The sequence below is a fragment of the Lynx rufus genome, unplaced genomic scaffold, assembly GCF_022079265.1.
Source record: "Lynx rufus isolate CCGP_SWC_20201006 ecotype Redwood Valley unplaced genomic scaffold, mLynRuf1.p SCAF_16, whole genome shotgun sequence".
In the NCBI taxonomy this organism is placed as follows: Eukaryota; Metazoa; Chordata; class Mammalia; order Carnivora; family Felidae; genus Lynx; species Lynx rufus.
The window spans coordinates 51,447,192-51,461,774 of NW_025814830.1; the positions used below are offsets into that span (position 1 = coordinate 51,447,192).

The following is a 14,583-nucleotide window of genomic DNA, read 5'->3' on the forward strand; positions in this document are numbered from 1 at the left end:
ATATTATTTAGACGCTTGTCCTGTAAAGATGATAAAATTGGGGGGACGAAGGAGAGGGAAGGTATAGGCTTGCATGACCTCATCAACAGTGGGAAGCGAGAGAGGAATCCTATGGTACCTTTAAACATTCTCCAAGAGAAATAATAATAATCACACACGCCAAAAACCTGAATGGTGGAAGAGGAAGAAGAGGGAGTGCCCCAATGTAGGCATTGCTTGTCCTGGAGAATCAGGTAGAGTGCAAATAAAAGCTTTCCAGGCAAACCAGGACCATATTGTGAACCTCCAAGGTAGAGTAAATGGAAACTGTAAGGTTCAGAACTGCTCAGGTTAGGGTATGATCAGTAGTGATTTTAAAGCAACTCAAGACCATAGACTATGTCGGGAAGATACCGTTCAGAGTGGTTTCTTCCGGGGGCAGCTGGGTGGCTCAGTTGGTTAAGTGTCTGACTCGATCTCAGCTCAGGTCTTGATCTTAGGGTTGAATTCAAGCCCCACGTTGGGCTCCACATGGGGCATGAAGCCTACTTAAAAAAGTGCGCCTTCTAGAATAAGGGGTTATGCGGGGGGGTAGGAATGAGAGTTTAATTTTTAGTATGTATTTGTTCTTACTAAAACAAGCCAACAGATCAACGTTTGAGATGTGTTGTCTTTTTTTTTTTTTTTTTTTTGAGATGTGTTGTCTTAAACATTACCTAATAGGGGAAAAAGTCAGCTCTACCTCAACCATCCCCTAAATACTAAGAAACATTTAAATGACTGTCCTGGGGCGCCTGAGTGGCGCAGTCGGTAAAGTGTCCGACTTCAGTTCAGGTCACGATCTCGCGGTCGGTGAGTTCGAGGCCTGCGTCAGGCCCTGGGCTGATGGCTCGGAGCCTGGAGCCTGTTTCCGATTCTGTGTCTCCCTCTCTCTCTGCCCCTCCCCCGTTCATGCTCTGTCTCTCTCTGTCCCAAAAATAAATAAAAACGTTGAAAATAAATGACTGTCCTAATTATAAATAGAGAAAGGCTTTCAGAGGATCAATACTGCTCGGGATCGCCAAGGGACAGATTTCCTCCTACTGGAAATCTTTAAAGATAAAACACTGCCCCCTCCCCCTCCTGGCAGCAGACATGAAGGGAGGGGTTGTGAAGGAAGCTTTACTCCTTTGAGTCTTTTGGCCTCAGGAGTGTGCAGTCACTCTACATTCAGTGTGTGATGTTCTGGAGGTTTTGATTTCTCTTGAGTGATTCATTTCCATTTCTGCATGAATCTTTAACCCCCTTCTCTGTGCGGGCCTGTCCGTGAGGGCTGCGTTCCTGAGCCCACGTCCCTAACCATCAGGATGGGACCTCTGGTTTCCATAAAGTCAGCCCCCCCCCAGCTTGGGACACTCCCCTGTCTGCTCCTTGGACACCCTAGCCCTGGCTACGCCCGAGAACACCAAGGTCTGATATGAATGGCCTCCCTTTGCATGATCTTTCCCTTCCGCAGGATTCAGATCTGTTCCTCTGAAGAACGGGTACAGTGAAGATATCGAGCTGGCTTCCCTCCTGGTGTTCTGTGAGATGCAGCCAGTCCTGGTGAGTGAACACCGGATGGGGTGGAAATGGCCTGTGCGTACGGCTGGCAGATGGGACTTAAACCCGTTGGGCATTATCCAGCCAGACAACGCCCATCATACAAGAATCCCGCAGCCACCCCAGGTTTTTCCTTCCAGCAACCTTCCCTCTTGGAGAATGCAGTACGGTTCTTTGAGTAGGTCTTGTAGTTGGAAAGGGTGAAGCTCGTTGGAAGTTCCTTATAGTTATGTTTCAGCCAGTAGAGTCAGGCAAGACAATGCTCTTCTAGAGAAGCTCATCCTTTCTGGGGGCCTTTCCCCACCTGTTGGGTCCTTGGGAGTCCCTTCAGAAGGTCTGACAGCATCCACCGAGGCCTTGTCGTGGCCAGTGCTGGGGAGAGGAGTTCACAGTGATAGGCACTACTTTTGTCATTCTCTTTGCTGCTGGAGGAGCCTGCCTTCCTGGTCCTTTTGCCAAGACCTTGAAGATCCTTAGCCTCTCCTTTGATGAACCAGTTTAGGGAGGTTTAGTGGGAAGGGCTTGGCCTCACCGGATGCAGCACCAGTGTGTGATAGTTTATGTCTCCCTCGATGGTTAGAGAATATCTGGATGTGTGATTTTGGAGCTTTAAAATCGTCTTGACTGGGGCGCCTGGGTGGCGCAGTCGGTTGGGCGTCCGACTTCAGCCAGGTCACGATCTCGCGCTCTGTGAGTTCGAGCCCCGCGTCAGGCTCTGGGCTGATGGCTCAGAGCCTGGAGCCTGTTTCTGATTCTGTGTCTCCCTCTCTCTCTGCCCCTCCCCCGTTCATGCTCTGTCTCTCTCTGTCCCCAAAATAAATAAACGTTGAAAAAAAAATTTAAAAAAAAAAATCGTCTTGACAGCCTCTCCCACAGAATGAAAGCCACTTGGCATGTGTTTTTGCGAGAACCCATGATGTGGCCAACCCAATCTCACAAGATCTTTCCCTCTCCCTACCACAAAACCCAGCATGAACGGGTTGAGTGTGTGGTCACCCCACTCCTCTTCGGATAGCCTAGAACAACCCTGGTTCTGGACCCCAGCAGGCTGATGTGGGCTTGGTCATCGCCCCAGGATTTTCATCTTGATTTCTCATCCTGGTTGTTCTCTGGGTACAGAAATCACAGCCTCTAATTTGTTGTTTTGGAAGTTGCTTATTAGGCAACCTCCAGAATAAAGCTGAGAACCAACCATCCAATGGGGAAGGGAGGATGGCAGGGGTGGAGATGCCTTTTAACAGCTGTAGCCATAGTCCATGCAGTAAAAATTCATGAATGCGACTCAGAGGAGAGAACGTTAGGCTTTTCTGCATAGCTGTCTGCCTTAACATTCAGTTTCTGCAACCTTGATAGTTTTCCACTTCAGAGCATTTTATAAACATGGAAATGGAACAGGATGCAAACATAAGGGAAGACAGACAGGAAGCACTAAAAGCAGGAAGCGGACACTTAACAGGCACAGTAGTTGGGGGCCAGAGAACCTCCCTGACAGCCAAAGACATCACTTGGTGTAAAATAAGCTCACGATGACAGAATTGTGCCTGGAAAGGGTAAGGTGATGGATGGTGCAAAGTTTCCCATTTTCAAACAAAGTTTAAATGGCAGTGCTTCAGACTCTGTCAAAGTAAACATTGACACGAACTGTCGTTTTCACTAGACCCTTCGGTTATGGATCAGAAAATCACCTTTCATGATTGTTACTGTGATTGCAAGGCTGGGTCCCGAAAGGGCACCTGAGTCGGTCGTCAGGTCCTTGTTGAGAATACCCAAGACTTAATTAAATAGCTCTTCTTTTAGAATGAATTACGCATTTGTCAATTTATCACCAATAAGACTGAGTTCTTTAAGTCCATTAAAAGACCTCAGCCAGAATACATGATTTTGTTTACCTAAACACACACAGAGCCGAGCCCAGATTGTGGAAACTGTAGTTTTATAATCTGGGGGAAGAGGAGTAGATAATGTTGGCATTTGGTCTGTTTGACTCCTTCACTTCCTAGGTCAATGCCGCCTTTATGTAAATGATACTACTACAAATCCGTGCGTCCATGTGTATTTCTTTTTTAAAGCAGGTTTCTTAACTTTGGGGCCAGAGGTTTGTGGAGGAAATTGTCCTCTGTATTTAGAAAGTTCAGCAGCATCCCTGCCCCTTGTGTAACCACCCAACATGTTCCCGGGTTGGCAAAACTGTCCTTGTTGAGAACGGCTCTAAGCGAAATTCTAAACACTTTTCATACTATTACCTAATCTTTAACAGCATTTTTCCACTGAGTGGATGGACCATAGATTACCAAATTGGTCGTTTACATGGAGTCCACTTGCAAGTGAGGCTTTCATGAAATTCTTTATGTGCCTATACTTTTCCTCCTTTAATTCAGTGTTATTTTCTTAGGACTTATTGCCAGATATGGGATCAGTTTATTGAAGCAGGATGGTAGAAATATAAAACCTGGAATAAATAAGCATGAAGACCCCTGGCTTAGTCAGGCTTACCTTCCCCAGCCCACAGAAGGATCTGGGATTCTGTTGCCTGGGGAACGGGAACCCATGTGCATAAAAGGCCATCTGCAGACATTTCATGGACAAACGATGTGATAAACTGGGTTTCAGATGATGGTAGGGCCACGTTGGTCTAGACCATGCTCCGCAACGCTGTTATAAACAACTTGGAAACATTATAAATCATTTGGTAATACCAACACCAGAGAAACTTAGTACATTTAAAAGACAATGCCCTCCTCTAGATTTCTCTATGGGGGAAGCCTCCCACGTGGGTGCTGTTAGGGATGCGGCGGGGAGCGAGGGCATCGTGTGGGGCACCAAGGGGAACGGTAACTTGCAGAGATCTGCTCTCTGAAGGAGTTTTGGCAGAGAAGTTGTCAGAGTATGTGCAAACCTCATTTTAGCTGCTGGTTTTTGAGCTTTTATTGAATTCCACATCTGTCACCTGGTTCTGAGGCGCTCACAGGTGCCATTCGGTGATGCGGAATCACACGGTGACGAGGAGTCTCAGCTCACACGGGAGCTGAGCTGGGTTGTTTGGTAGACCTGGGCTTTCTCGTTGTTCAAGGTCAAACCTTGTTCTATTTATCACCGTATCCTCTGTCCTGCCAGGGAGAGACTCTGGTAAATAGCTTTGCAGAAGACTTCTCTGAGCCAGTGATTGATCCGGTGAGGGCTTGATGGAGTTTAAAGCTCCAGAAAATAGTCGGTGAGCACTTGAAGCTTCTTCTGAAGAAGCCATTTACACATCACAATTGCTTGATCAATCCTCAGTCCTTTGCCCTGTTAGCTATATATATGGTTTATAAGATGTGTTTTCAACACTATTTTATTACACTTGAAAAGTAGTAAAACAAAGGAAGGGAGGTTGGAAAAATTCCATTAAGCAACCTGTCCATAACCACAGGTAGCATTTTGGCAGATTTGATATAGCCATCGTTGCATTCATGTAATACGCATGAACACGTGCCCTTTATCGACTTCACAGGAGCATTTTTCAATGTTGTTAGGATTTTCAAAGCCATTAATGCCTGTTTGATCAGGTATGGGTTTCTCATTCGCTTAGCCATTCTCCCACTGATGGACAATGAGGTGGTTTGCAGCTTTTTACGTTATAAATAATGAAGGTCTTCATATAACCTTTTTTGATTACCAATTATTTCCTGGGGCTAGACATTTAATAATGGAATACTAGATCAGAAAGGGGAAAAAAACCACATTTTGGATGCATGTTGAATTGTTCTCTCAAAGTAGTTTCTTTTCAGTTGATGTATCCTATCCATTGTGCCACTAAGTGAGAAGGGCTTCCACTCAAATGATTTAAACTCGTGAGATTCCGAATAGGACGGGAGGAAGTATGAAAGCTTGAGTATTGCTCCTAGTCACCATCGGTGGGCAGGCTGGCAGGACCTGGGGTCGCTGATGACTGATCCTGGGGTGGATGGGGCTGGGTAGGGGTGCAGGTGTTGGGCTGGAACGACCAGGAGGCCATGGTTCCCAGCGAGGGCTCGGCAGGAAGAGAGGTGTGAATCTCTATGCGGAAGAGCTCAGCACACACGCGAGAGACCCCGGACCGGGAGCTGCACCCTGCAGCTAAGCCAGTCACGGTGTCTGAGGATGGGCAAGATTTCCTTACACTTGGAAAGGCCCTCCTTGGGCCTCAACAGCTAACGTGTGCCAGTCTGACCCCAAAGAGCAGAGACTTCTGTGCCTATCAGGAAGGCCCAACAGCTGGATGCGATTTGAACAAAACCATGAGTGTGAAGTGAAAAAGACAAAGCCACTGCCCGGCAGTAAGAGGAAGACGGACCCAGGTGGACACATGGTACAGGTGGCTGGCAGTTCAAGTAGAGCCATCGGAAGTATCCAAAGAGGAGCCCAACATCCGAGTCCTGAGAGCGTTCGAGGGCATCTACATAGAGCGCTGAAAAAGACTTCCTGGAATTTGAAATTAAAACCTCATTTCCTGAATTTAGATATTCAGCATATAACAGAGATCTGCGTTAGTGACCGGAGACATAACACGGAGGAAATGCCTCACAATCCAAGTGCGCCTGGGGGGCTCAGTCGGTTGAGCGTCCGACTCTTGATTTCAGCTCAGGTTATGATCCCAGGGTTGTGGGTTCGAGCCCTGCCTCAGGCCCCATGCTGAGCTCCTGCATAAAATTCTCTCTCCCCCGCTCACACGGTATCAAAAACAAAAAAACAATTTAAAGAAAAGTCTCGCAATCCAGAACAATGCCACCATGACAGCCTCAGAGAACAGATGCAAAACACCTACAGGCAAGCATGTCCCCACGAACAAAGCGGAACAGATGGGTAGGGAGCTATCAATGAAAGTGAACAGACGGAACTTTCTCTTCTTTGCTGCTTGAGAAGATTTCTTTGATTCCCAAAGGGACAAATCGAAAGCACACTGTGCTGGGTTCTAGCACAGGCACACCTTGTTTTATTGTGCTTTGCAGATACCACATTTTTGTTTTTTTTGTTTTTTTTGTTTTTTTTTAAATTTTTTTTTCAATGTTTTTTATTTTTTATTTTTGGGACAGAGAGAGACAGAGCATGAACGGGGGAGGGGCAGAGAGAGAGGGAGACGCAGAATCGGAAACAGGCTCCAGGCTCCGAGCCATCAGCCCAGAGCCTGACGCGGGGCTCGAACTCACAGAGCGCGAGATCGTGACCTGGCTGAAGTCGGACGTTTAACCGACTGCGCCACCCAGGCGCCCCACATTTTTGTTTTTTTTAACCAGTCAAAGGTTTGTGGCAACCCTGTGTCAGGCAAGGGTAGTGGCACCCTTTTTCCAAAAGGCATTTGCTCACTTCCTGTCTCTGCCACGTTTTGGTTCATATTTCAAACTTCTTTGATGGATGTTACTATTTTAGTTGTTTCGGAGCCGCCTGAACCACACGCTTAGAAGGACGGCAAGGTTGCGTGCGTCCTTGTGTCTCAGGGAGACAGACAGAAGGTGGCCAACAGGTGGAGTAACAACACTGAAACCAAGCCAGCTGATGACCCTACAGTGGCCTCCACGTGATCCAGTGAAACGCAGAGTCCGTCAGTGCAGCAGACTTCATCGCTGTCTTCGGAAACTGCCCCAGCCACCCCGACTCTCAGCCACCACCACCCCCCTCGGCCAGCAGCTGCCGGCATCCGGGCAAGACCCTCCACCAGCCAGAAGACTGTGAGTCACTGAGATCTCAGATAATGGGGTTTTTTGGCAACAAAATTTTTAAATTAAGATGCATACGCGTTATCACACCCTTACTAGACTACAAGCATAATTTGTATACGTACCGGGAAACCAAAAAAATAATGTGATTTGCTTTAGTGCAATATTTGCTTCATTGCGGTGGCCTGGAGCCACACCCATGATATCCAAGGTTTGCCTACAAAACGTGTCAATTCCAAGGAAAAATAAAAAGATTTGCCAACATACCAAGTTATCTACTAAGAAAATCAAATAAAGCTAACATCAGACTTGTCTTCGGCACTAGGACTGAAGAACTCGGCAAACGGCCACCAGCATGTCAAGGCAACAGAAATGTATTTGTGGATATGCAAGGTCTTAGAAACCTCAGGAGAGCACCTGAATCGATGTTCTAGATAGATAGATGAAGAAAAGGAATTAATTCCGCAACACAGTTACACTTTAGAGTGTAAGTCTCTTTAAGTACCAGGGTCCCTGAATCAAATAACACTATGAACAATTTTGTGCCAGTCTGGAATTGAAAATAATAAACATATGAAAACCCTGGAGCTGAGAGTTAAAATCAAGGTGTCCTGGGGAGGCTGGGTGGCTCAGTCAGTTGAGCGTCCGGCTTCGGCTCAGGTCATGATTTCACGGTTCGTGAGTTCGAGCCCCACAGCCTCTGTGCTGACAGCTTGGACCCTGCTTCGGATTCTGTGTCTCCTTTCTCTGCCCCTCTGCTGCTCACTCTCTCTCTCTCTCTCAAAAATAAGCAAACATTAAAACAAAACAAAAAAAAAGGGGTCCTGAAAAGTTTTGACTTTGATGCCTGGGGGTTCAGTAGGCACATAAAACATCTCGTAAGAGGGGCATTCAATTTTTTTTTACCTTGAAATATCAGAATTAATTAGGATCATTAGAAAAACAGAAACGTGACCAAGAGTAAAAATGTATAGTATTCAAAAGGGAAGGGTAGAACATATTTGATTCAGTGAATGGGCTCAATCCTCCTATTATAAAAGAAAAAAAAAATCTAACTGCTTGTCTACAGGAAATAAGCCTAAAACCAACGGTATTGCATGAGGAAAGAAGGGTTACCCAAAAATTACCCCCCCCCCAGGAATGGAAGAGTTACTGCAAGAAATAATTAATCTCACAGTACAATTTACAATCAAAAGTGCCAAAGATGTGCTTGCTGGGGCAGCACATACACAGAAGTATCAACGAGCATTAAGAGGAGCGGTGTGGAATGATAGTTGGTTTACAACTGGACGGGAGAGTCCTGGGGGTTTAATTAGGAAACGGGGACAGTACCTCCACATACCAACCAAAGGCTCCTACACAGATTACTTGATTAAAACAAAAAAATCAAGGACAGATGATCAAGCTAACCCCAACCAGCTTGACTTCAGAGATACACGACTCTGTCCTACTGCAGCAGATAACAGAGACTGTTTATCCTTCTGTTTCTCAGAAGCTTTGCAAACTTGATTTCATACCTGGTCACAAAGAAAGAACGAGTGCATGAGTTGGTGAGAACAGCAGTAAACTATTTATGCCGTAACTATATTTTGAAAAGGAACACGCTTGCCCTCAAACCACAGGGAAGACTGAAAATGCATGCACTGTTCGTCTCAAAAAAGTTTTGAATAGCAACAAAATAGGAACAAAATAAAGATAAAAGCCAACTGAGCAAAATATAAAAGAAAAAACAGATGTTGATTCACTGAAGAGATCAAGTACATAAACTCCTGGCCTGCTTAATAAAGGAGGGAAGTAAGAACAAAGACAATACCAGAGAAAATACTGAAAGGGAGAATGACCCCCCAACTGAGAAGATACATTTGTAAACTAGGGCAAATGGGTGACTGCCTTGAAGAATGTAAACAGCCTAAAATTGTTTCAAGAAGCAATACAATATTCACAAAGTCCCAGAGCACTGAAACAGCTCTCAGGTAAAACAGGAGTTACATTCAGATGGTTTTAAAGCCAAGTTCTACATGAATTTCAAGACCATATATTTTTTTTTAATTTTCTAAAAATACTTATTTTTGAGGAAGAGAGCAAGAGCTAGGGAGGGACAGAGAGAGAATCCCAGGCAGGCTCTGCACTGTCAGCACAGAGCCTGATGTGGGGGTCAAGCTCACAAATCAAGAGTCGGAAGCTTAACTGACCGAGCTACCCAGGTGTCCCAAGAACATAATTCTAATGTTAATCCACAGAGGTCAACAAAGAAAAATGCTCCAATTAATTTCCTGAAGAAACTGGAGAAAGATGGTACACCTTTCCCTCCTCTTCCCCTCAGAGTCATAGGTAAATTCTTTAAAAAATTAGCAAGTCATTTCCAGATATTTACTGGACGAACAATATGTTACAAATGAATAGTTTATCCCAATAATGCAAGGATGGTTTGGCAACACATTTAGTGAGAAAAGCGTAAGTCACTAAATGCCCCACATGTCACCAAATGATTTTACCTCTTTACCACAATTTATACTCATTATCTCCATTCACAAATAAGGCTGTACATCTAAACAAAGACTCCAATTTTAAGGTCACTGAGTTTTGTATTTAGTACCTAACCACTTTATTCTAGAAAGAACAGTTGGAAATGCGTGGTGGGAGATGGGGACAGATAGGTAATCTCATTCATGGTATCGACTAAAACTGTAACACATTAATGACATTTAAATAAGAAAGGTGTACAGCTTATAACCACCACTTGACCAAGTAGAAATATACACAGACCCTTCCAAAATTGTCTCATGGGAACCAGAGTTATCAATATAAAATCACTTTTAAAAATATATACAGAGAGGTAAATACAGAAATAAATGTGAGAATCCCAGGCAGACTCTGCTGACAGTGTGGAGCATGACACATGGCTTGAACCCACGAACTGTGAGATCATGACCTGAGCTGAAATCAAGGAGTCCGCCTCCTAGCTCAGGTCTTGATCACAGGGTCGTGAGTTCAAGCCCCACACTGGGCACAGAGCCTACTTAAAAAAATTTTTTTAGAGCACTTGAGGAAAATCTGACAATTGTAAAAGCAAAAGGATTCACCCAATGAATCTGAAAATAGCTTCGAAAAAAAAAATTTTTAAAGCGAGAACCCAATGGGTACATGCATTTAAAAAAGAACTATCCTTTTCACTATTAATTAAGCTCATGTGGGAATGGGAGGGCCAATTAGAAATCCTGGAAATACAGTTGGAAAAATCTTGAGAAAAAATTTTTAAAGCTTATTAAGCGGGAAGTTCTGGAATGGATACCATTAGGGAAAGAATTTGCAGATATGAAGACCGTGTTGGGGAATTTGCTTTCAAACTGCAAGACAAGATGAAAGTACAAAAAGGGTGAAAAATAAAAATACAAAATGAAAAGCTCCAGCGTAAAATATCTGAAATGATGATGCGCCTGGGTGGCTCAGTTGGTTAAGCGTCCAACTTCGGCTCAGGTCATGATCTCGCGGTTTGTGGGTTCAAGCCCCACATTGCTACCAGCTCGGAGCCTGGAGCTTGCTTTGGATGCTGCGTCTCCCTCTCTCTCTCTGCCCCTCCCCTGATCATCCTCTCTCTCTCAAAAATAAACACTAAAAAAAATTTTTTTTAAATGTTGATGATTGAAAATCTCCCACCATTGAAGAGGCAAAGGTCCTCCAGCAATGAACAGCAGTATAGATATAGATGCACATATAGACTCTTACAGGCAGAATACCAGAGTAAAGGGAAAATTATAAAAATGGAAAGACAGGTTCCCTATAAAGGATTCTGTAAAGGATTGACAGACCATACTAGCATTCCCCTCTATAGCAACAGCAACGTAAAGACTAAGGGATCTCTTGAAAACGCTTAAAACACACAGCTGCAACTCTAGATGTCCTGTATCCTGATAATTACCATTCAAGAGTGAGGGCAACATGAAGGTATTTTTCAGAGCTACCAAGACAGCCAACTGGGTACTAATAAACCTTTGCTAAAAGAACTACCGACGTCCTTAAGCCAGAAGGAATACAAAGCAAGAAGCATTAGTGGCCCATGAAATCCGTCAACTACCTTAGAAAACAGAAAAAACTATATAGACTTCAAAGACTAAATTTTTGTGTGAAAACTCAGACTCAGATAAATCCAGGAAATAATAACCCCAAAGTTCTGAGAGGGAAGGAGGGACGCTCTATCAGGAAGGGCACACGGGGCAGGCAACGCTCTATTTCCTATTCGGCATCTCCACAGCTGTTTATAGTTATTCATTAAACAGTATAGATGTTTTACATACTTTTCTGAATGTTGTATAATTCAGTGCCCAGTGCTCCATATATACATACATGTGTGTGTATATATATGTGTATATGTATATGTACATATATATGTATATAGATAGAACATAGCTATCAATGCTTTGGGATTCAGGAAACGAGATCAGGGTCTGTGAGCATAGCAGTATTAGTAGAAAACGTGCATTTTGAACTTCACCTGAACAAAAGTCATTATATACATGAAAGCAAGAGAAATTGTTTTATTCTGGGTAGAGACAAGGTGAAGAGAGCTCAATTAAGACTTTAGCGCAATTTCTTTTCTGCTTTATTCTTAACAGGAAGGAAAGCAGGTCTCCTTGGGGAAAGGCATAAATTTAAGTAGGGTCATTAGTGACTCTTCCCAGGGCCTCACATGATGCCTCAGATAGTCCCGAGCATTGTCCTCCTCTCCTCGGCTCCCCCTGGAAAGACCGTCCTGTTTTTCTCCTCTGTACTTTCCCAGGGGGCCAGAATAACCTTCGCCATTGCTCTCCCCACTCTCCAAAGTCAGACTTGTCCCTGTTATCCTTGGGGATATCCGTGATGTTTTGTTAGGTTGTTAGGGTGGGGAAACTATCTGCAGAGCAAGGTAGGGCCTGAGTCCGTGTTTTGTACAAATGACAAGAAAAACCCATTCGTGCATACTGACGCATGTTTTTCTAGCACCAGATGGTCTCACTTGAGCTACTCCATCAGTAGTAGCAGCCAACAACAGCCTGACCTCCTGAGTAGCCAGGCTTTTACAACAGTCAGAAGATGATGTAGGAGGAGGATCGTGAGCTCACCCCCTCCCATGCACACACTGGGACAACAACTACGTACGATGAAACACTCGGAAAATGACCCGAAGCCTGGCAGAGAGGATTGTCCACAGCCAAATACTTAAGAAAATGTCACAGCAAGAAGGGTGAGAGGGACAGAGACAAGGCTGGAAACCAGACCCCCAGTGCAGCGGCCCAGAAGCAGGAGGGGAGATCACAGGCACAGAGGTGATCCCTGAGGAGCAAGGGAATCGAGCCCCACGTCAGGAACTCCTGGGGACCGGCACTGGGAAGATGAGCCCCCCACCCCCCACCTGGCTCGGAACATCAGTGCAGCTCAACTCGAAGAGAGCCAGAGGGCTATAGGAAGCAGACTCCGTTCTTCCAGGGCCATGGTACCGTATTACTGTCAGAGGCCCAGCACGCAGGCAGCAGCTGGAAAGCACCTGGGTGACACACGAGAGTTCTTAATTTTAGGGCATGTGCAGGAAGACCAAGGATCTGGACTTGTCTCTAGGAATCAAAGTACCGGTAGATGCCAGTTTACTTGCAGCCCAACTGGCAGGATGCTGGCGGGAGCCACTTGTGACACTCTCCATCTACTTTGCTAACACCATTCACCCCACCTAGGCATTGCCCTGCAGACCCACCCCACCCACGCCAGCAGGTGCCCCCGACCCCCCGCAAGTACCACCCTGCCACATGCAGGGGGCAGAGGCCCTCCAAATTGACTCCTGGGGAGGGGGAGGCAGGCCCAGTCACAACAGGAAGGCGTATGCAGACCCACACAGGAGACACCCCTGGAGCTCCTGGTTCTTGTGACCAGGGGCCATTGCCCCACGATATACCTACGTCAAGCCGCTGCTTTCAAGACCAGGAGATGTAGCTGACTTACGTAAATACATAGAAACAAACACGGAAAGTCAGACAAAATGAGACAGAGAAATATATTCCAAATGAGAGAACAAGATAAAATCTTAGAAAAAGAACTCAATGGAATGGAGATTAGCAGTCTCCCTGGTAAAGAGTTTCAAGTAATGGTCATAAAGATGCTCATCAGGTTTGGGCGACCTCCAGGAGAATTTTAACAAAGACAGAAAATGTAAAAAGCAACCAAAATAGAAGAATACAATAACTGAAATGAAAAGTCTACTAGCAGGACTCAAACGCAGACTGAAGGATGTACAAGACATCGGTGATGTGGAAGGCAGGGTAATGGAAAGCATCCAGGCTACATAGAAAAAAGAATAGAAAACAACGAGGATAGGTGAAGGGACCTTTGGGAAACATCAGGTACCCTAACATCCACATGATACGGGTCCCAGAGAGAGAAGCGCAGAAAACTTGACGAAATAACAGCTGAAAACCTTGCTAAGGTGCGGAAGGAAACACATCTAGGCGCAAGATGCACAGAGAGCCCCAGATGAGATGAGCCCAAGGAAGTCCATGTCTAGACATACAGTAATTAAAACGTCAAAGGTTAATGATAAAAAGAGAATTTTAAAATCAGCAAGAGAAAAGCAGAAAGTTACAATCAAGGGAAACCCCATAATATGGCTGTCAGCTGAGTTTTTCAGCAGCAACTCTGTAGGTCAGAGGGAGTGGTTCCAAGATATATTCAAAGTGCTAAAAGGAAAAAACCCTACAACCAAGAACACTCTACCTGGCAAGTTATTCAGAATTGAAGGAGAGACAGAGTTTTCTAGACAGAAGTTAAAGGAGTTCATCAACACTAAATCAGCTTTATAAGAAACGTTCAAGGGACTTTTTTTTTTTTTTTTAACATTTATTCACTTTAAGAGAGACAGAGCCAGCGGGGGAGGGGCAGACAGTGGGGGACCGAGGATCTGAAGCAGGCTTTGTGCTGACACAGTGAGCCCGATGCAGGGCTCAATCTCACAAACTGTGAAATCATGACCTGAGCAGAAGTAGGACGCTCAACTGACTCAACCATGTAGGTGCCCCTCAAGGGACTTCTTTACATGGAAAAGAAAAGCCAGCCCATAACTAGAAGAAAATTATTCAAGGAAAAACTTCACTGGTAAAAGCAAACCTGTAGTAAAGACAGGAGATCAGTCACTTATAAAGCTAGTACAGAGGTTAAAAGACAAAGTAGGAAAATCAATTATATATAAAAAAAAATTAGTTAAGGGACACACAAAATAAAAAGATGTAAAGTGGTGGCACCTGGGTGGCTCAGCTGGTTAAACATCCAACTCTGGATTTTGGCATAGGTCATAATCTCACATTTCTAAGATTGAACCCTGTGTTGGGCT

At 44.8% G+C, this 14,583-nt stretch overlaps 1 protein-coding gene across 6 annotated transcripts in view; it reads left to right on the forward strand.

Moving 5' to 3' along the window:
- The window catches only part of PLCG2 (phospholipase C gamma 2), a 152,937-nt gene that overhangs the window by 129,948 nt on the left and 8,406 nt on the right, over nucleotides 1–14,583 (forward strand). For 3 of the 6 annotated variants that reach the window (XM_047078822.1, XM_047078827.1, XM_047078823.1), the window contains exons 31-32: nucleotides 1,475–1,563; nucleotides 6,946–7,817. In XM_047078822.1, the coding sequence (XP_046934778.1) occupies nucleotides 1,475–1,563; nucleotides 6,946–7,248 (392 nt within the window). In that variant the 3' untranslated portion in view covers nucleotides 7,249–7,817. Of the gene's footprint in view, nucleotides 1–1,474; nucleotides 1,564–6,945; nucleotides 7,818–14,583 lie in introns of those variants that run through there. The other 3 variants (XM_047078825.1, XM_047078826.1, XM_047078828.1) reach the window with 1 other exon arrangement.